General features: G+C 40.3%; 1 protein-coding gene across 1 annotated transcript; it reads right to left on the bottom strand.

Annotated features, from left to right (window-relative positions):
- Nucleotides 1–715: 715 nt before the first annotated feature.
- LOC109240944 (putative calcium-transporting ATPase 13, plasma membrane-type) lies at nucleotides 716–3,487 on the bottom strand (the record flags this gene model as incomplete). The annotated part of the gene is given in 14 exon segments (XM_019407632.1): nucleotides 716–1,482; nucleotides 1,484–1,642; nucleotides 1,644–1,745; nucleotides 1,747–1,767; nucleotides 1,769–1,987; nucleotides 1,989–2,099; nucleotides 2,101–2,139; nucleotides 2,141–2,254; nucleotides 2,257–2,778; nucleotides 2,780–2,876; nucleotides 2,878–3,119; nucleotides 3,121–3,225; nucleotides 3,228–3,254; nucleotides 3,257–3,487. Coding segments are annotated over 14 exon segments (2,756 nt in total), but the record flags the coding sequence as incomplete, so codon positions are not given.
- Between the last annotated feature and the right edge of the window lie 18,348 nt (nucleotides 3,488–21,835).

Here is a 21,835-nt window from a genome sequence, read left to right as displayed (position 1 = left end):
GCATCATCTTAAACACGCCTAACCACTCAACCCATTTACCCCACCCGTTCCAGCCCTCACCCGATAACCCCCATTCATACCAAACCCATATAAAACCCGTTTGCAATTACAGGTGGTCTAAGTAATTTGATGTTCCATATTCTCCGGGCATTAATCACTGTGTTCTTCTCCGGTGGTAGCAGCGGCGAATGTTGGGAGAAGACATTCAATAGATTATCTTTTTTTCTTTTGCTTCTTTTTTGCTCAAAGATCAAACCAGTTACCAAAGTCGAAAAATCTCTCTTCAACTTCATTTTTCCAATCATAATCTCATCACTTTCTCTCTTCTCCACTACGCCTGCTACCACCATACGTCCACCACCTTTGATGTTTATGAAATTATAACAATATTTACCAATTCAAAATTCCGAGAAGCAGACGAGAAAACTCGCCATTAGCTCATAGTTTTATCCAGATAAGCGGCAATTAAAAGATGCTATGTTTTCTTCTCCAAAGTTTAGTTCATTCAAGAATCTGACCTGAAATTGAATCCCTTTGAAGAAAATACAGTGACCAAATTTGAGTACATGTTCAGAAAAAAAAAATATGGGTTAAGTGAACAGAGACATTCCCAATATTTTTATTATTAAAGTTGGATGGATGGAGAAACTTGAAAGCAGTGAGCGGACCAGATTAATAATTCTAGGGAAGATAAAGAAGTAAATAAACGAGGATNAACACGGCTTTCAAGTAATTCAACCTGAGATAACTGAAAACTGGTTTCTCTGGGACAGTTATGCACTTGACTAGCCAACCAATTGGCCAAGATGCAGCTGCCAAACCAATGCAGATGCCCCATTGCCCCCAATTCAACCTCTCTGTATCTGCAAACTTCTTCAAAAACTCCACCATCACCACTTGAAGAGCCAAAGTGATTCCAATGATTGCCACAAACAACTTGTTCTTGTGTATTCCCTCGAAAACATTCTTCTTCTCCAGATTTCGTGCATTAAATTCGTTGAACACTTGGCAAAGAACAAATGTGTTGAAAATCAAAGTATCATTTACCCTCTCGTTGACGCCAAAGATTGATTCGCCTTTGAATTGGAAGGTCAATAGAACAACAATCTGATACAAGGCCTGAGCCATTAGATTTCTCCACATAATGTTGGTGATAAGGGGCTCAGTCCTACCGACTGGTAGCTTCTTCATGAGTTCCTTGGTTGGCTTCTCTGTTGCAAGTGCTAGTGCCCCTAATGTGTCCATGATCAAATTTACCCATAGCAACTGCACTGCTGTGAGTGGTACCTCACCAGCTGAAACAGCTGCTACAAAATTGATCACAAGTGCGGCCACATTTACTGTGAGCTGAAATTGGATGAATTTCTGGATGTTGTTATAGACACATCTTCCCCATTTCAGAACAGTGACAACTGAAGCAAAATTATCGTCCAAAATGACAATATCTGAACTCTCTTTAGCCACTTCAGTGCCCTGTATCCCCCATAGAAAGTCCTATATCTGCTTCCTTTAAAGCTGGTGCATCATTCGTGCCATCACCTGTGACCGCGACCACGTGACCTTTCTTTCTCAAGCACTGCACCATTAAAAGTTTGTCAAAAGGGGATGATCTTGCCATCACGCGAATCTTCTCCACTCTCTCCCATGCGTTCTTCATCTGTTAAGTTTGCGAAAATTTTCTCACCTTTCTATGACCGCTCCTTTCTCTGCTTCAAAATCGGATGAAGAATCCCACATCTGTTGGCTTATGGCTTTTGCAGTGAACATCAATTGTCTCGCCAGTGATCATCTTGATATTCACACCAGCAATTTTGGCATATCTTCCACTAGCTTTCCTTTACATCCAAGGTCGACATGGATCTTTTAGGCCGATGAAACCCAACAAGAATGAAGGAGTTGTCTGGAATACTTCCATGTATTTGTTCATGATCCTCTCTCTGCTCAGCTTTTTTTTTGGCAATTGGTTGTGTGCAAAGGCGATACATCGAAAGGCTGCTGGCAGCACTATTCTTAATTATCCGATCGACATTCTTCCTTGTCTGATTTCACTAGAGTTTCATGTTCCCTTCTGCATTCATAGTTAATTTGGAGCACATTCTTTGAAATCATCCTCTGCCAGCACCCTTTCCAATGTGCATGAAATTGTTCCATCAGTAATGTTCTTGATTATTATGCCACTCTCTTTTTTCTCCGAATTGAAAGCTTCCTACGTTAAGATGTCTGAAATTTCTCTTGACTTTGATCCAATATCCATAATTCAGGTCCCAGCACAGCCCATGAAAGAATAGCTTTTTCAGTTGGGCTGCCTGAGAATTCAAAAGCTCGAACCTGAATCGGAGGACTTGAAAACACTACTGTAGTGTTTAATCCAAACCCTTGATGGAATAATTCAAGAACTTTGGCTGAAATTGCGTGACTGACTTTTTGGCCTTTACGTTGCCTTTTGCCTAAGAAAATTTTTGTGACAGTCATCTTATTTAATGTAGCAGTTACTGTTTGTCTGTTACAAATTGTGGTGGCAGGCACATGGTCTCACAAGCAGATGAGCTTCCTCAACCATTGCCTGAGATCTGCCATCATTCTCTTCATCGAAATAAGCAGAGTAAGTGTACAAGCTAAAGGCAATCCTTCCAGGAATCGCGACAACAAACAATTGTAACTGCAGGCAGCAACAATTCCTACCACAGCATTGATCCACTCATCCGATGATGTCTTGCTCCCGTTTGAATTCTTTGTTACCCATTCTCATCTTTTGTTCCCAGTAAAGTAACGTACCAATTAGGACGACAAGTACTAAGAAAGCAACTAGCAATCCAATTACCAATCGATTGAAGTAAGCTTTGTTGAGTCGTTCTTGGAGAGGTGTTTTGTCTCGTTAGAATCACCGCTAATTTTTGCTCATACATCTCACCCCAGGTCGTGTTCATGCCAACCGATGTCACAAGCATCATGCCATAGCCATCGACAACCTTAGTGCCAGAAATCAAGATGGGTTTTGGCTAAGGTTAACCTCGAACATGATCACTTTCACCTGTCATTGCTAGATTCATCTACTTGTAAAGAAAATGACCTTGTACCAAAATCCCATCAGCAGGTACTTGATCTCCAATCTTCAAGGCAAATGACATCTCCAACCACAATTTCAAATATGGATATCTGTTGGCGCCCCCTTTCTAACACGCTTCTACCTGGGATATTTTGCTCACATTTGGATAGCTTATCACAGATTGTCTGTTTTGTCTGAAATTACTGATCAAGACGAAACAGCGATGACAAGAAAACACAGCGACCGAACAATACTCCCTCCATCATACCCATCCTTCTTTTGGTCCATGCTCCTTAATTCAAATCCAAGAGACCAAAAAGCCAAAGCACAGAACAAAAGAATTAAATGATTGTGGGATCTTTGAGGATTCCCAGAACAAAGATGAAAGAAACTTTTAGTAGGTGGCTTACGATTACGTGTTTGCTTCCAAAAAGCTTTCATGTCTACGTGAAACGTCTTCTAGATCATCCATTTCATAACCATTAAGTTGTGCACTTTTGAGACAAGTAGCAAACACCGTGTACACCTCAAAGATTAGCAAGCTTGTCAACACTTTATCTTGACAAGCTTTAGCTAGACTGACTGCATCAATTGCCTGAGTAATACAAAGAGGTGTTCTTGAACTACATCAATGGAGATTTGTATCGCTGATACGCGGACCTTTTCTTGGACTGTAGGATGCGCACTAAGGACAGGCTGATAGTAACCTTCTGGTGCTGGCCGTCTTATTTAATTTAAAGCTCTCGAACAATAGATTGGTAGCAAAAGACTAAGTGCCATTTCTGTTTGTTGGAGACATCAATTTCTGAGGGCAAATCAATTGCAATGTTCAATTGCAGGAGGTTAATGCAAGTTTTTCTTCGAAACATCACGGACAATCTAATCCTCATTGACGTACAACTTAAGGAGGAAGCAAGAGTAAAGTGTTCGCGTTTGGAAAAATGTTTATACGACAAGAGAGCTTTTAGTTTATGGCAATTTAGGAGCTATTAGTTTGAAAGATATAGAGGAACAAGAAAAGGACAAATTTTTTTTGATGAAAATGCTGAATTGTGATTGACTAAATTGGATTCAGGAGGACATCCTCTTATAGAAGTAATTTTGCCCCGCGTAAGGAGTTGATTATAACGTCGGTCTGTTGCTTTCACCTATGTTTTACACTTGCAGTCATACATATTGCATCTTTGTGCAAGCATATCCAGCTCCTTCCACGCTATTGGTGTGTATGGGCTGCCTCTACTTTCCTTGGGGCCCATGATCTCGTTTAGTGTATAAAATATCAAATAATATTGTAAATTTTTTACAAATTACCTAAACTAAGTATATGCAATTCAATAAGGGGTCGTTTCGTTTGGCAAGAAGCTTTTAAGAAAATCTCTGTATAAAATTTTATAAGCAATACCCTGTTTGGTTGGATTTACAAAAAAAAAAGTAATTGCCTGCATAATTTATTACTCTTTAAACCCCGTGTTGATAGTACTTTGCATACGTTATGTAAGAATCTATAAATTATTTTTACGGAAAAGGTTAGATCTGTCCCTTTACTATCGGAAATTAATTATTAGTACCCTTCGTTATACTTTCCTTCACTATCTATTCCCTCCCGTTACCCTTTTTAATATTTTTACCCCTACAAACTAACGGACCTTTTTGTAAGACACGTGGCATCATCTTAAACAGCCAACCATCAAACCCATTTACCCCACCCGTTCAGCCCTCACCCGATAACCCCATTCATACCAAACCCATATAAAACCCGTTTGCAATTACAGGTGGTCTAAGTAATTTGATGTTCCATATTCTCCGGGCATTAATCACTGTGTTCTTCTCCGGTGGTAAGCAGCGGCGAATTTGGGGAGAAGACATTCAATAGATTATCTTTTTTTCTTTTTGCTTCTTTTTTGCTCAAAGATCAAACCAGTACCAAAGTCGAAAAATCTCTCTTCAACTTCATTTTCCAATCATAATCTCATCACTTTCTCTCTTCTCCACTACGCCTGCTACCACCATACGTCCACCACCTTTGATGTTTATGAAATTATAACAATATTTACCAATTCAAAATTCCGAGAAGCAGACGAGAAAACTCGCCATTAGCTCATAGTTTTATCAGATAAGCGGCAATTAAAAGATGCTAGTTTTCTCTCTCCAAAGTTTAGTTCATTCAAGATATCTGACCTAAATTGAATCCCTTTGAAGAAAATACAGTGACCAAATTTGAGTACATGTTCAGAAAAAAAAATATGGGTTAAGGTGAACAGAGACATTCCAATATTTTTATTATTAAAGTTGGATGGATGGAGAAACTTGAAAGCAGTGAGCGGACCAGATTAATAATTCTAGGGAAGATAAAGAAGTAAATAAACGAGGATTATTGAGTGGTTTAAGGAGTAAAAATATCTAATAAACCTAATTTGAAATTTGTAATATATTTCTCTCTAATTTGTAAAAGTGATTTATTAATTATTAAATTAGTACACAAAAAAGTAAGATATGCATAGTGATTGTTCTTTGATATGTTTTTCTTAAAAAAAATATGAAGGTTCCTCTTCTTGTTTCTTATAATTTGATTTTGTTATCATGGTAATAGCACTCTTTGTGGTGAAATTCTGAGGAGTAATGATAAAATTTTTAAAGATAACAAGAACCCTAATTTTTTTAGCATAAAGAAGATGAACTCTTATAATTGTATGGGTTTTGTACGGGTCCGGGTGTGGATCTTGCGTTGGAAAAGAAAAAGGAATCTGGAGTTTTTAAAAAGAACTGCCACATGTACATGGGCCTGGATCCGTTAGACGGAGGGATAAAAATGCTAAAAAAGATAATGGCAGGGGTAAGAAACGTCGAATAGTATATAACGGAGGATACATATAAACTAATATTTGATAGTAAAAGGATATATATAACCCTTTTCCGATTATTTTATGCACGACAATTATGTGAAATAAGAATATATGTATTAGCCGGACATGAATAACGGATAGCTAAGGATTAAGCAACCCCCTTAAAGTAATCAATTTTACATAGTTAGTGCTTGACCTAAAAAAGAAGAAGTCCTAATTGTTCTACCATAAGAATATATAGATGACAAGTGAGGCTGTAAAACCACCTCCACCCACGATGTTAGGTCCTAGGTTCGAGTCGCGCTGGAAGGGAAGTGTAGAAACACTATACAGGGGCGTACGCAGAATTTTTGTAAGCGGTGTCGAAATTTAGAGAGGCATACAAATGAAGGGATTACTTTAATAAAATCATACTTTACAAAAAACACAATTCAAATATAGTAGTGCAGTTCTTGATCACGCCAACTATGCCTTATAAAAAGGAAAATGCGGTCGCTGCAAATATATATCCGGTTTACAAGTCCGGAGGTCGAATCCCACAGAAAACTAAGGTTTAGTACAGTTGTTCACTAATCACCAAGAATGACTAGCTTGAACAATTCCTAACTTATAGATATTAAGATTCTTTCTGTTTAACTAATTAATAAACAAATTAAAATACTAAATTAACAACTAACGATACTGAGGTCAGAGAAAAGATTAAGGAGGTCTAGAGTATGATTATCCCCCTATTGTCGGAATCCTTTCCCGCTATGTCTTCTATAATTTCGCCTAAGTATTCTCTACCGATCATGAGCACTCTTATTACCGTAAATCTCTCCCGAGTAATTACGACAATTTACTAGACGCACTCTCCCGAGCTACGCTAGCTGGCTTTTAATACAGCTCACTTCAGATCGCACCCAAGGCTTCGTTATCCCTACATCCCGCCTTTAAACCCTCGGTTATTAATCCCTCATATACTCTGGGAGTGGTGTTGTTCAACAATTACCTAAATATGCACTCTCTCCCGAGTTATGCATACTAAATAGGCACAGCTAATTGAGAGCTCTTCAATCAACCAGAATATAAACGTAGTTGAACAAATAGAGAAAAGCTATGGCTCAATTATATAAAAACATAACAAGAATTTATCCTACAAAAGATTCTATCAAACTCTAGATAACAAATTAGCTATTCATAATAGTATGTAAAACTACAATACTAAAAGTCATAACCAACAATGAAAAATAGGAAGAGGAAGGAAAAAACTCGTCGAAGAATTCTCCGCATTGCTCCCAATGTGTTCTTGCCTCCAAGGGTGTTGTCTAACCCTAAAGTAGTGTCTCCTCCGCCTCCTTAGGTCTAATTTGTGTCCAAAATATGTCCCCTCTCTTTCTTGGCCGGCTTCTTTGGTTTAATATAGGGTTTAGGGCTTAAAATCCCATGTTTTGCACTTTAGTCCCTGAAATTTTTGCTTCCTGCCGCGGTTTTGACGCGGTCGCGGTGGAACCGCGGCCAAACATGCCCTCTGATTCTTCAGTTGTCCGCGACCATCTTCTACCGCGGTTCTGCCGCGGTCGCGGTGGAACCTCGGTTTTTGCCCCTATTCCGTTTGGAATTTGGAAAACGTAAACATGAAAGTTGTAGCCCTTTGAGTTAGCTTTCCAACCATATATTGTGGAGCCAAAATGGAGTTCTGAGCAAAAAGTTATGTCTATTTTACTAGACAGTGCGCAATATGCCTCCTCAAGTCTTCGTTCGTACTTAATTATCAAATTTGACCCCCGAACACGATCCCGGCTTAATTCCTTGAGCTTTTACTCAGACTTCAAAGCTTCAAATCACTTAAATTCATTCCATAACATCTATATAGCTCGGAATCACACCTACAAGGCATAAAACACACAATTAGTGCAAAACACTAGCGATTAAAGCGCAAACTCAATTAAAGTGCAGTAAATTCGAGTGTAATAAGCGACTAAAATATGCAATTATAGCCTATCATCAGCACCCCACACTTAAACCGTTGCTCGTCCTCGAGCAATCAAACTACACTTTTTTTTATAGATACGACCTTTTTAAACAATTCTCCTAACTCATCACACCAAGAGTATTTAAAATAGACTAAGCACAAAAGCGTAACATCTTCACCTCAAGATTTGTCTCACAAGTACCACGCGTTATTCACAACTCACCCACTTACTCTAATATAGAGGTGACTGACATTACCTTTCCTTCATGAATCAAGTGCCCTCACACAACAAAAGAGAGTAGTTCCACACAATAAAATTTAAGAACACTTAGGAACTCAAGATAGAAAGAATTCACTCACTCTCAGAAATAACATTCATATGCCACAAAAGATGCACCATAAGCTTGCCCGTAGTGTACTACTCCACTAATCGAGCTCATTCAATCTTGGATCAATTAGGACTTTATTTGGTTGTAATGTAGGCTACGGGACGGGTAGGATACATTTAGATATAAGAGTGACTACACCTCCCTAAGCACTTTAATACATATAATTTAACATTCAAACCCCATACTTATGTCAAACCAAAACTCCACCTTCACATCAATTTATATTACCCCATACTTCTTTAAGCACACTTACGTCAAGAGCCACCACTTATCAAGAATTTTTTTTTTCCACAACAATCCAACTATTTTGTTTTCAATTCAAGTGGCTCTTCCTTTTTCAAAACAGTGCACCTTTCTCCTTATTTCATTAGTTCCACTCAAAAGCCAAACCAACCACCCCACACTTTAACTTTTACAAAGTTCATAAACAATTCAAGTGCTCATGAGAGGTTACAATGGTTCAAATAGATGGTTAATTCGAACAAATGGGTAAGGCTTGTAATGTGGTTGCCAAAGAAACAGGATTACAGGCTCAAAGGGGTTAACTACGATACATAATAATTAGGCGGGTAAAATATACATATCTGGCTCAACAAGAAAACGCCTATATCACTTCCAAGACTGAACAACACTACTATTCGCTTTGCAAACACACGGGGCAAGTTCTAGGCATCAAATGCAATGCACAGAATATCACAAAACCTTACACACACATGGCACATAACTCACTCAGGATTGGATTCATTAAGACACTCTAGTCAAAGCAGTTAAGCAAAGTTAAAGTCATACAATTTAAGGTACTTCTACAAGAGTCAAAAACTGAGCCTAAGCGTCACAACCAAAGTACTCACTGTTCTCAAGGCATAACCAAGTCAAGAGATATTGCTTTAATTCAAAGCACAACACAATGGCTCTTATTCCTTAAAAAAAATAACTACACCCGGTTCAAATAAAACCCTTGGAAAAGAACCGTGGTTTAAAGAAAAACCAAGGGGTAATTGCTACACTACCTAACAAAATAAAAAAATCTTTTTGGTATTTTCTTTAGACTTACTTCCCTCAAGAAAACTGTCTAGAAGATCCGTCATCAGGAAAAGTCCAATCTTTTAAAAAAAACAAACACAGCTAAAGTAGCATTAGAAACAACCCAGACAATCTCCTCACCCCACACTTAAAATTGTGCATTGTCCCCAATGCACATCCATACATACAAGAAGGTAAAAGAAACTCCCTGGTAGGCCAAAGGCCGAAGCAGTAGCCGCTCATGGGGTACTCAGACTTCTCCCAACTTGGTCCTTCGTGCGGGTACCTCACACTTAGTTCCAACCATTTCATTTGTTGGTGCATCCTTCCAATACCTTTGCTTTCCATGCTCCTAGAAAATAAAAAAATTGACACTACAAAAATAATATAATAAAAAAATATAAAGAAATAAAAGAAAGCAATAAAGCTGGGTTGCCTCCCAACGAGCGCTTGATTTAACGTCGTGGCACGACGTGAATCACTTTCTGCCTCCACTTTGAACTTATGAATCGGACCCCAAGTTTTGATTCTGCTCTATGATCATGCTCCTGGGGTGGTGGAACGAATCTGGCTGGCCCAATAAAATAATGTAGTATTCTGCACTTCTTGGCCTTTAGATGAGGTGTGTAATCCCGATTTTCTGGCAAGAAGAATTCCAGAATGTAAGCACTTTGTTCCTCATTCCTTGACTCCTCAAATGGCTCGGACGACTCTATTTCCATATCATCATCTAAACACAATGTGGAAAAATGCTTGGAGTGAGGACCAATGCGCTCAACTACATGAACATTGGGACTGTCTACATTCTCAACACTAATGACAATAGAGTCAACTAAATATATATCCTCAATATCCTTGGTTGACTCTAGTATCTCTTCTACAACATCGACATCCTCAAAATCTAGTGCGATTGATTGTTGGTGTTCTACTCTAGCCTCCTCCTCTAGCTCATCAGTTTCTGTATCTAATTCACGCTCTTCTTGGATACTATTCACAATATTGGCTTGTTGAGCATTAAAAACTTCAACCAGTTGACTCATGTGAACTTTCAAGTTGTGAATAGTTTCCTCCTGCCTTTCTATCCGCAGTAGTAATTTACTCTGTTGTTCCAAAATGCACTTTAACATATCTTCGAGCTTCTTTAGGTCAGCTTCCCTAGGTTCTTTGTTCCTATTAACTTCACCAGAAAAAGAAGAACCATCAAAGTAAGGGGTTGGGGGAAGGTAAGAAATATAAGCACAACCGTGAAAGTGACCATCTTGACCACCACACATATCACACACATTCCACACATAAGATTGAGTTGGTGCACAAAACTCGCTCTCAGGAATATTTTGATAATTTTGCCCTGGGTGGTTTCCTTCACAATATGCATAAGGAGGATCAAAAGTAGAATTACCAACAACAAAATTCTCATAATTCCATGATGTCATGTTTCTCAAATAAACAAATAAAACTAAAATAAAAAAAAATAAAAAAATCAAATAATAAAATAAAAGTTCAAACTTGAAACCTAGCAATATGTACACCTACAACTACACCGTTAGTTCCCCGGCAACGGCGCCAAAATTTGATCACGCCCAACTATGCCTTATAAAAAGGACAATGCGGTCGTTGCAAATATAATCCGGTTTACAAGTCCGGAGTCGAATCCCACAGAGAACTAAGGTTTAGCTACAGTTGTTCACTATCACCAAGAAGACAAGCTTGAACAATTCCTAACTTATAGATATTAAGATTCTTGTGTTTAACTAATTAACTAACAAATTAAAATAGTAAATTAACAACTAACGATACTGAGGGTTAGAGAAAAGATTAAGGAGGTCTAGAGTTATGATTTCCCCTATTGTCGGAATCCTTCCTGCTATGTCTTCTATAATTTCGCCTAAGTATTCTCTACCGATCATGAGCACTCTTATTACCATAAATCTCTCCCGAGTAATTACGACAATTTACTAGATGCACTCTCCCGAGCTACGCTAGCTGGCTTTTAATACAGCTCACTTCAGATCGCACCCAAGGCTTCGTTATCCCTAATCCTGCCTTTAAACCCTCGGTTATTGATCCCTTATATACTCTGGGAGTGGTGTTGTTCAACAATTACCTAAATATGCACTCTCTCCCGAGTTATGCATACTAAATAGGCACAGCTAATTGAGAGCTCTTCAATCAACCAGAATATAAACGTAGTTGAACAAATAGAGAAAAGCTATGGCTCAATTATATAAAAACATAACAAGAATTTATCCTACAAAAGATTCTATCAAACTCTAGATAACAAATTAGCTATTCATAATAGTATGTAAAACTACAATACTAAAAGTCCTAACCAACAATGAAAAATAGGAAGAGGAAGGAAAAAACTCGTAGAAGAATTCTCCGCCTTGCTCCCAATGTGTTCTTGCCTCCAAGGGTGTTGTCTAACCCTAAAGTAGTGTCTCCTCCGCCTCCTTAGGTCTAATTTGTGTCCAAAATATGTCCCCTCTCTTTCTTGGCAGGCTTCCTTGGTTTAATATAGGGTTTAGGGCTTAAAATTCCGTATTTTGCACATAAGTCCCTGAAATTTCCGCCTCCTGCCGCGGTTTTGCCGCGGTCGCGGTGGAACCGCGGCCAAACATGCCCTCTGATTCTTCAGTTGTCCGCGACCATCTTCTACCGCGGTTCTGCCGCGGTCTCGGTGGAACCGCGGTTTTTCACCCTGTTTCGTTTGGAATTTGAAAAAATGTAAAACATAAAAGTTGTAGCCCTTTGAGTTAGCTTTCCAACCATATATTGTGGAGCCAAAATGGAGTTCCGAGCAAAAAGTTATGTCTATTTTACTAGACAGTGCGCAATATGCCTCCTCAAGTCTTCGTTCGTACTTAATTATCAAATTTGACCCCCGAACACGATCCTGACTTAATTCCTTGAGCTTTTACTCAGACTTCAAAGCTTCAAATCACTTAAATTCATTCCATAACATCTATATAGCTCGGAATCACACCTACAAGGCATAAAACACATAATTAGTGCAAAACACTAGCGATTAAAGCGCAAACTCAATTAAAGTGCAGTAAATTCGAGTGTAATAAGCGACTAAAATATGCAATTATAGCCTATCATCAGTTCTCCCCCGCGAACATTTACTTTTATAAAATGTACTCATAATAGACTCAGTACAAATATTACCAACAAAAAAAGTCTATATAAGGCAACAAACATTTACTCAATAGCTCATTATCCATTCGAATCCATAGGACGCTGCTTCTTTCAAAAAATTTCCAGAAGAATACTAAAATATTAAGAAAAAAGTTGTTATCACCGTGGGGAGTCGAACGCTTGACCACAAGCAGAAATTGGATTGCTTCACCAACGGGCCAATATAGTTGTTAACGTCAAGTTGTGCCATTTATTATATTTAGACTATATTTTCTTTTACTGATTATTTACATATATATTAATAAATAAAAATTTTCGGCCAAGCGGTGTCGACGACACCGCTTGGCTCAACGTGCCTCCGCCCCTGACTGTATAGATCCTCCTAAATTGGGAGAGATTTATAAATTTTAAAAAAAAAAGCATATATAGATTGGTAGTCGGAAAAAAGAAAGTAACCTGGTATCGGCATAACCGGATTATACTAATAATTCAAAAAACAATTATATTAAGATTAAAGCAAATAATAACTTAAACCCAATAAAAATTAATTGATTAGAGTAAATGAAAAAGTAGGAGAATTGGGTACTAACTCAAAGATACGTTATACATGGCCTCTAGTCCCAAGAGAGAGAAAACAAAACTTAAAAGAAAAAGTATGATAACTATTTTAAGACATAGTTACGTTGACTATGCAACTAAAGAAATATACAAGTTTTATACGCAAATTAGTTATTCTTCTTATCTGATATTGAGCTATCAAACTTACATATAACGTGGATATATTTCCGTAGTCAAACAGTTAAATCATTCGATACATTTGAAGTCCAAAATTTTTTGGCCTAGCGGGGTTCAATTATTAAACTTCTATTTTCTGCTTAACTTGATAGATTAAATATCCATTTCATAATTTAACTATTGTTTTTATGCGTCAATTGAGAAATTCATTAGTACTTAACAAACCCCAATGAAATAAAAAGAGAAGAAACACAGAATTACAAAGGAAGCACAAGAGATTTCAGATTTTACGAATTAATAATTACTGTGCGGAGTTTCCTGGATATTTCACGGCAATAAACAACGTTATCTGAATATATGCTTTCCTGTCTTCTTAAGTTTGCGTGGAGGTGCAACTGATTTTTCTTGTTGCCCATTACTTGGCGGAGATTATTCCTTTCGAATTGATTCAACTTTTTACTCCCTTCGCTGTGATTTCCTCGGTGTTCTGTGGAGAGAACAGTCACACGTTTATATAGTTAAGTAAAAAGTTGATGTGCAAATAAAAATTAATTAAACATAGTTAAATGATAAAATTGCACATAAAAATCACTTCACATGTTATCATTGGTTTAGTGTAAATATTGAATATGCTTAAGTTTTTCTTTGCGTATTTTGAAGGTTTTTAATATAATAGTATTTAAGTTTTTTAGAGAGTAAATTAACAGAAATTATAAATTTTTCAGCACTCAACTTTTTCTAATTTTTAAAGTAATAAAAAAAATTATAATTTATTTAAATAACAAACTTACGATGGATATATAGTAATATTCTATTTAAAGAACACGTATATATTTGAAGTAATCTGATCGGGCTGAACTACTACCTTGATGAGAAAGAAATGACGGTAAAGCTATGGTCAACTATATATTTAACTTGGCTATTAAGATTATTTATTGTAGTATTGATCTTTTAATGTCGATAATGTGTATCCAAGTATGGTACCAAATTTGATAGCCGATTTCTCCACTTATTTGTTTCACACATTCAGGACAGATAGGCTAAGACAGAAGATGGCGAACCACATTAAAATAATTGAATCTGCCTAGACCCTCTCTCCGTGTGCTTGACAAAAAACTCTTAAACCTTTTTGTTAAACTAATTAAGTGAATGATAATAGGTAAATTCTAGTTAAATATAATAAGTTCTAGATCCAAGATTGGTGAGAAATAACAACCTAGAAATTGCATTTAAAACTATTTAAGGCCAAAAAGTGGTTTAATGATGTTCTTGTGAATAAATGAAGGAATAAAGACAAGCAATAAATATGATGAATGGCAATGATTGTAAATAAAGAGAATAATTCACCCAAATGTGTAACAAGGTGGATAATTCTCATTCTGACAATGATGTGAGATGGCCAAACGTGTGAAGATCAAACACTTTATCGGATCTAGTGTGAAAAAGCTTGGAACAACACAGCAAATCGAATATTGTATAAAGATAATGTTTGTAGATATGTGGGAGTCAACTTCTCTAGAGAGAGCTTATCAAGATAGATAATAAATTGGATCCCCTTCCTTCTCTCTCTCTTCCTACTTATATGGGACATCCCCTTACCTACTGAAATGTACAAATACAGAGAATATTACTCCGAATATTCTTTAGAAATATCTTATTGCTAAACTAGCCGTTTGGCCGATCTGAGTGATCGACCTCGGCATTCACTGCTTAGCTCGCCAATGTTGCTTCTTAAGCCTGACCTCGGCCTAATTGATTCTTGATTTCCCTATTTCAGGAGAGGTCTCTTCGATTAGATTTTGACCCATACAGTTAGTGCCTACGTCCGCCGGGGTTGCTTTTGGGCGAGCTCGGTGGGCGGACTTTGCCAGTTGCAATTTTGAGAAATCTGAACACATTGGCCGAGGAATGACCCTTTTTTGGTGAGGTGGTGACGTGGCGCTTCAAGAACCATACCTGACTGTTACGTCAGTTTGAAATTCCATCATGCATCATTATGGCGCATGTTCCCCATACGTTACATTGTTTCCCGCGCCTCTTCCGTTTCGAAAGTAATGAGGCAGGGTTTGGGCTTTCTTGATTGGGGTGCCCATATTCTTATAAATAGGCATAGGCGCTCCTCATTTGATTTGTGGCATTTTTAGAGCCTTTGAAACCTGAGTTCTTCTTCTTCGAGTCTCCAGCTTCTGCATTTTCTTTCTCTCTTCAGTATCTTTTTCTATTGTCATCTATTTTATCTTTGTATTTCCTTTTCGTATATAATCAGAAAAATGGCCAGTGCTTCCTCTGATCCTGTGATGTTGGTTGTGGACGCACCTCTTCATGAAGAAGGAGCAACCATGGTAGAAGATGAAAACTTCCCCACCGTGGATGAGATAATCCCGCGTTCCGAGAAGGCTAGATCAGACTTCAAGAACCTTCCTGAGGGTGAACCTGAACCTATTGTTTCTGTGATGGATGCGGCAGCGATTGCTACATTTAGGGCTAAGTGGCGAATCCCGGTCCACGTTGAAATCATTCCCGCTGGTAGTGATGTAGTGCGAATACATCGCCCAGGGTACTGCGCATTTTACGCGTACCCATTTGCCGTTGGCTACACGCTACCCTTCCTTCCTTGGCGGAGCATTTTTGCCGTTTTTACAACGTGTGCCCGGCTCAGCTTTCTCCGTACATATACAAGCTTTTCCTCATGCTTATCAAGTACACGGAGCTGTCCAACCGTGGTATTTCTCTTCGCCATTTGCTTCACCTCTTCGCCCCAAGTTTTCATAGGGTCACGATGATTCATATGCGCCACCGCTGGACCAAGGGGTTGGTGGTGAAGATGGACGATAAAAATAATCATCCTTTTTTGGGAAAATTTCTTCTACGTGAAAACAAAGCACGTGGTATCGAACCCCAGTGGGTTCCCCGAGGAGTGGAACTTTGCTTGTAAGTGTTTTTCTTCCAAAATGACTTCGTTGCTTGTTTTGGGTAATCTGATCGTTCTCCTTCTACTTTTGCAGCCGAGCGAAAGCCTCCTTCACCAGTCGTTGACATTCGCGACTGGGTGAGTCAGGTTTTGCCCCATACTATGGGGATTCGCGAGTGGTCGCACTTCAATGAGAGGTTTGGGCGTAGACCTGCGGCCGGTGAGTCACCTTTGGCTTTGATTGATGACTTCTATACCGTCATTTCTATCTTCTCTTATTTATCTTTCTTTGTTTATAGGTCGGAGGGCATCAAGGAGGGCGAGGGCTCCGACGCCTGCTTTTCGCCAGTTGGGTTTCTCGGCCGAGCCCGTACTCGCTGTAGCTGCAAGTGAGCTTGCTCAGGCCGCTGCTATTCCTCAGACCTTGGCCTCACATGGTCTTAGGTGCCACGTTACTGCCACACTTGCCGAAATTCCGGCTTCTACGGTGTTTCACTTGGTCGATGAGTCGGACCAGGGCGAAGACGGGGAGGCCCCGCTAAAAAGGCGAAGGGTAAAGGGTGATAGGACAGTGGTCGGAGAGGAGCCGGTGGGGAGTGGACTTGAGCTGACTACGGCCGAGCCGGGGAGCAGCATGGCCTTAGATGTGGAGACCGTTTCTCCTTCGGACGTAGAGATCACCTTCGTGGAGGAAGGGGGCGACCAGAAGCTGTCATGATCACTCAGAGTGGTCCGTCAACATCAGGGCAGGCCAATGTCCCCTCTTCGGCTGAGGAGAGGGCGAAGAGAGTGATCGTAGATGATTACGAGTCTAGCTCCGATGTCGATCCTGAGGAGGCGAGGATATTCGACGAAGGGCTTACGCGTGTGGAGGTGAGAACGGATGGATCCTCTCGCTCGATCGTAATCCCTTTGGATTGCGATTTGTTGGAGGATGCGGTGAGCATGGTCACCTCTTTTGCTCCTCTTTGCTGTGTCGCTGAAAACAAGACTCTTCAGCATCTCCGGGATTCTGACTTGTCAGTGGCATATCCGGGATAGCTCTGAGGGTAAGTTTTTGTATTATTTCTGCAACTGGCGTCTTTTTCTTCTCTTTAATGGTCTTCTTACTCTCTTTTTCTTTTTCAGACTTTCATTTTGGAGATTGAGAGTGCCCGCCGAGAAGAGAGGCGGAAGGTCATTTTTCAGAAGATGGCTGCGAAGTATATAGGAGCTTGATGACGGCGGGGAAGGTTCCTGATGCCAATTTCAAAGATGCCCGTGCTAAGGCACTTGATGCCAGGCTTGCTTGTGGTTATGACCCCGCCACGACGGAGAACGTCGATGATGAAGAGGACTTGGACGGGCTTGCATCCGATCCTTCGTATGATGATGAGTATGCTGATGGCGTGGGCGAAGGTGGAGATCGTGCTGCTGGGCCGGGTCGCGAAGGTGACGAAGGCGTAGGCGGGGATGATGCAGTGTGATTTTCTTGTACTTGGTTTTTTTTTGTTTTTGCTCTTTTCTCTTATTTTTCGGAGGGAGGTCATTTTTGGCCCTTTGTAAGATACTCTATTTTGGAATGGAATGACTATTGTCTTTTTGCTGTATGTTTTGTCTCTTTTCATTTTTCTTCGTATGTTTTTTCCTTTGTAAGAATTCTCAACTTAGTTGGCGTGACCAAGGTCAAATGTCGATTATTTTAAGAGAGGTCGCATGCAAGTCTATTCAAACGAGGTCGAATGTCTGACACTTTGAATTATTCGAACGAGGTAAAATATAGATAAATTCGAGCGAGGTCGAATGTGAGTCTATTCGAACGAGGTCGAGTGTCTAACTCTTTAAATGATTCGAATGAGGTCGAATGTAGATAAATTCGAGCGAGGTCGAATGTGAGTCTATTCAAACGTGGTCGAGTGTCTGACTCTTTAAATGATTCTAACGAGGTCAAATGTAAATAAATTCGAGCGAGGTTGAATGTGAGTCTATTCGACCGAGGTCAAATGTGTGACTCTTTAAATTATTCGAACGAGATCGAATGTAAATAAATTCGAGCGAGGTTGAATGTGAATAAGTTCAAGAGAGGTCGAATGTGAGTCTATTCGAACGAGGTCGAGTGTCTGACTCTTTAAATGATTCGAACGAGGTCGAATGTAAATAAATTCGAGCAAGGTCGAATGTCTGACTCTTTAAATGATTCGAACGAGGTTGAATGTTTTGACTTGGCGTGATATATGAACTTGGTGGAGATAAATTCATGCGTGCATATTTTTCTTTGTTTATACATCCATAGGAGAAGGTTACATACATTGGAGAAGTTTACATACGTTGAAGTTTGCATGTGTTTCTGAAGTCCCAGTCCATATAGTCCCTTCATTGGTCGACCTGGTAAAGTAGTTGATAGGTCGAACAATGAATTTATACTAAAAGCTCTAATTCGAACGAGGTTGAATGCTTTGACTTGGCGTGATATATGAACTTGGTGGAGATAAATTCATGCGTGCATATTTTGCTTTGTTTATACATCCATAGGAGAAGTTTACATACATCGGAAAAGTTTACATACGTTGAAGTTTGCATGTGTTTCTGAAGTCCCAGTCCATATAGTCCCTTCATTGGTCGACCTGGTAAAGTAGTTGATAGGTCGAGCAATGAATTTATACTAAAAGCTCTGAGACGCTCTCTTCATCGCCTCGTTAAAAACCTCCCCGAGAAAACCCAATCGGGACAAAACTCGGGTAAGGGAAAAAAAAGTGCGACTCGGGAGACGTCTATCCTTAGAAGTTGAAGTATTTGAGGTGGGCGACGTTCCAATTGTTTGGTAGTAATTTTCCTTCCATTGTTTCCAGTTGGAACGACCCTTTGCTTGCTAGCGCCGTGATTTTATATGGGCCATCCCAATTGGTTCCTAGTTTGCCTTCTCGTGGGTCTTTGCTTACTTGTGTTTTGGCTTTGAGTACGTAATCCCCGACTTTGAGTGGCCTGATTTTGGTTTTTTGTTGTAGTACCGGTCTGCCTGTTGTTTTGAGCTATCATTCTTATGTAGGCCATGTCTTTTCACTCTTCGGCTTCATCGAGGTTTTGCCTTCTGTTCTCATCGTTGCTTTGCGCACTTTCATTTGAGTATCTCAAGCTGGGCTCCTCGACCTCGACTGGAATCATTACATCAGTCCCATATACTAGTGAGTATGGCGTTTCCCCTGTAATCATCTTTGGCAAGGTGCGATATGCCCATAACACTTCTAGTAGCACTTCCGGCAACAGTCCCTTGGCGTTTTCGAGTTTCTTTTTCATGACATTCAATATTGTTTTGTTGGAGGATTCTGCCTGACCGTTGCCTGCAGGGTGATATAACGTGGAGAGTATTCTTTTGATGTGCCATTTTTCGAAGAACTCAGCGGTCTTTTTTCCAGTGAACTGGGGACCGTTGTCGCAGCTCTTCTTTAGGGATGCCGAAGTGGCATATGATGTTTCTCCATATGAACGTGATTACTTCTTGTCACATATTTGGGCGAATGCACCTGCTTCTACCCATTTGGAGAAATAGTCAGCTAAAACTAAAAGGAATCGTACATTACCTCGTCCCGTTGGGAGCGGTCCGACAATGTCCATTCCCCACTTGATGAAAGGCCATGGCAAAGTGACTGAATGAAGGTGTTCGCCTGCTTGGTGAATCATGGGGGTGTATCTTTGGCATTGCTCGCACCTTTTGACGAAATCGGCGGCTTCCTTCTTCATAGTGGGCCAGTACTAGCCCGCCCGTATGAGGCATCTGATGAGAGCTCGGTTGCCCGTGTGAGCTCCGTAGTGGCCCTCGTGTACTTCTTCGAGGACACGTCGCGTCTGATTTGGACCTAAGCACTTTGCTATGAGGCCGCCAAATGTTCTTTTGTACAAGTCGTTATCGACGATGCTGTACCTTGCCCCCTGCATTCGAAGCTTCTTGGCATATTTTTTATCGGGTAGGAGCACTCCGTCCTGCAAGTATGAGATAATACGATTGCTCCAGTCCCAAGTCAGTTATATAGAGTGTACCTCGATTTGGTCTAGTGATGAATGGAGGAGAGTGACCACGTCCCCCTCTTCGGTTATGCATTTGGTGGCCGCAGCCAATTTGGCGAGGCCATCTACTTCGATGTTCTGCGCTCGAGGTATTTGATCGAGCTGGCATTCGTCGAACTCGGGTAATAGTTTACAAATCTCGGTCTGATATTTCTGTAACCGATTCTCCTTAATTTGGAAAGTCTCTGTGAGCTAATTGACGACAAGGTGCGAGTCGCATCGGAGGATGACTCATCGTGCTCCGTATTTAAGTGCTAGTTTCAACCCTGCAATTACGGACTCATACTTGGCCTCGTGGTTAGTCATATCATGGCATCATATGGATTGGCAAACCACTTCGCCTGTTAGAACCTCGAGCACGAGTCCCAATCCAGATTAGGATGCGTTAGAAGCTCCATCGGTGTACAAGACCCACTGGCCGCGTACTTCGGAAGAGGTAATGGCGGTTTCCTTCTCGACTTCAAACGTTATCTTCGCATTGAAGTCGGCGATGAAGTTGGTAAGAACCTGCGACTTTATCACTGTTCGCGGCTGATAGCTTATATCACGCTCGCTCAGCTCTATGGCCTAGTTGGCCAATCTACCTGACAATTTAGGATTGTGCAATATACTCCTTAAAGGAAAAGTCGTGACCACCGAGACGGGGTGGCACTGGAAATAAGGTCTAAGCTTCCGTGAAGCTACGACCAAGGCCAGAGCTAACTTCTCGAGGTGGGGTACCTTGTTTCAGTGTTGACCAAGGTTTTGCTAATGTAATAGATCGGAGATTGCGTATCTTTATTTTCTCGTACCAGGACTGCACTTACTGCAATATCGGACACGACCAATTAGACTAGGATGCGTTCTCCGGGTTCTGCATTAGCGAGCGACGGTGGCGAAGACAGGTAGGCCTTCAGTTCATTCAAGGCGTTGATGCATTTGGTATTCCATTGGAGTCCATTGTCCTTTTTGAGTATGCCAAAAAATTTGTGGCACCTATCGGAGGACCACGAGATGAACCTTGATAAGGCGGCTATTCGGCCGGTCAGTTTTTGCACTTGCTTTATGCTGGTTAGATTTTTTGGGATTCCTTCTATGGCCTTGATTTGGTCGGGATTGACCTCGATGCCTCGTTGTGATACCAAGAAGTCAAGGAATTCCCCGGATGTCACGCCGAAAGCACATTTCTCGGGGTTTAATTTCATGCCGTACTTTCTGAGTATGTCAAAGGCCTCCCTCAAGTGGTCGATATGGTCTTCCTTTCTTTTTGATTTGACCAACATATCGTCAATATATGCTTCCATGGTTTTGCCGAGTTGTTCTTTGAACATTTTGGTCACCAGCCTCTAGTACGTTGCCCCCACGTAGGTGATGATGGTGGTTTTTTCCTGATCCTCCTCCTCCATGAGGATTTGGTTGTAGCCCGAGTAGGCATCCAAAAAACTCGGCAGTTCGTGCCTGGCTGTAGCGTCGATGAGTTGGTCGATGTGAGGTAGCGGGAATGAGTCTTTTGGACAGGCTTTGTTCAGGTCGGTGAAGTCCACACACATTCTCCACTTACCGTTCTTCTTTTTCACCATGAGTACGCTGACGACCCACTGAGATTACTTCGATTCTCTAATAGAACCGTTCACTAGTATTTCTCTATCTCTTCATGAACTGCCTTGTTTATCGCTGAGTTGAACTTTAGTCTGATTTGTCTTACCGGAAGGTAAAATGGGTCGACGTTCAACTTGTGAGTTGCTATTTCCTTTGGGGTACCTGGCATGTCTGCAT

This window comes from Nicotiana attenuata, unplaced genomic scaffold, assembly GCF_001879085.1.
Source record: "Nicotiana attenuata strain UT unplaced genomic scaffold, NIATTr2, whole genome shotgun sequence".
In the NCBI taxonomy this organism is placed as follows: Eukaryota; Viridiplantae; Streptophyta; class Magnoliopsida; order Solanales; family Solanaceae; genus Nicotiana; species Nicotiana attenuata.
This window is presented reverse-complemented; position numbering and strand designations above follow the sequence as displayed.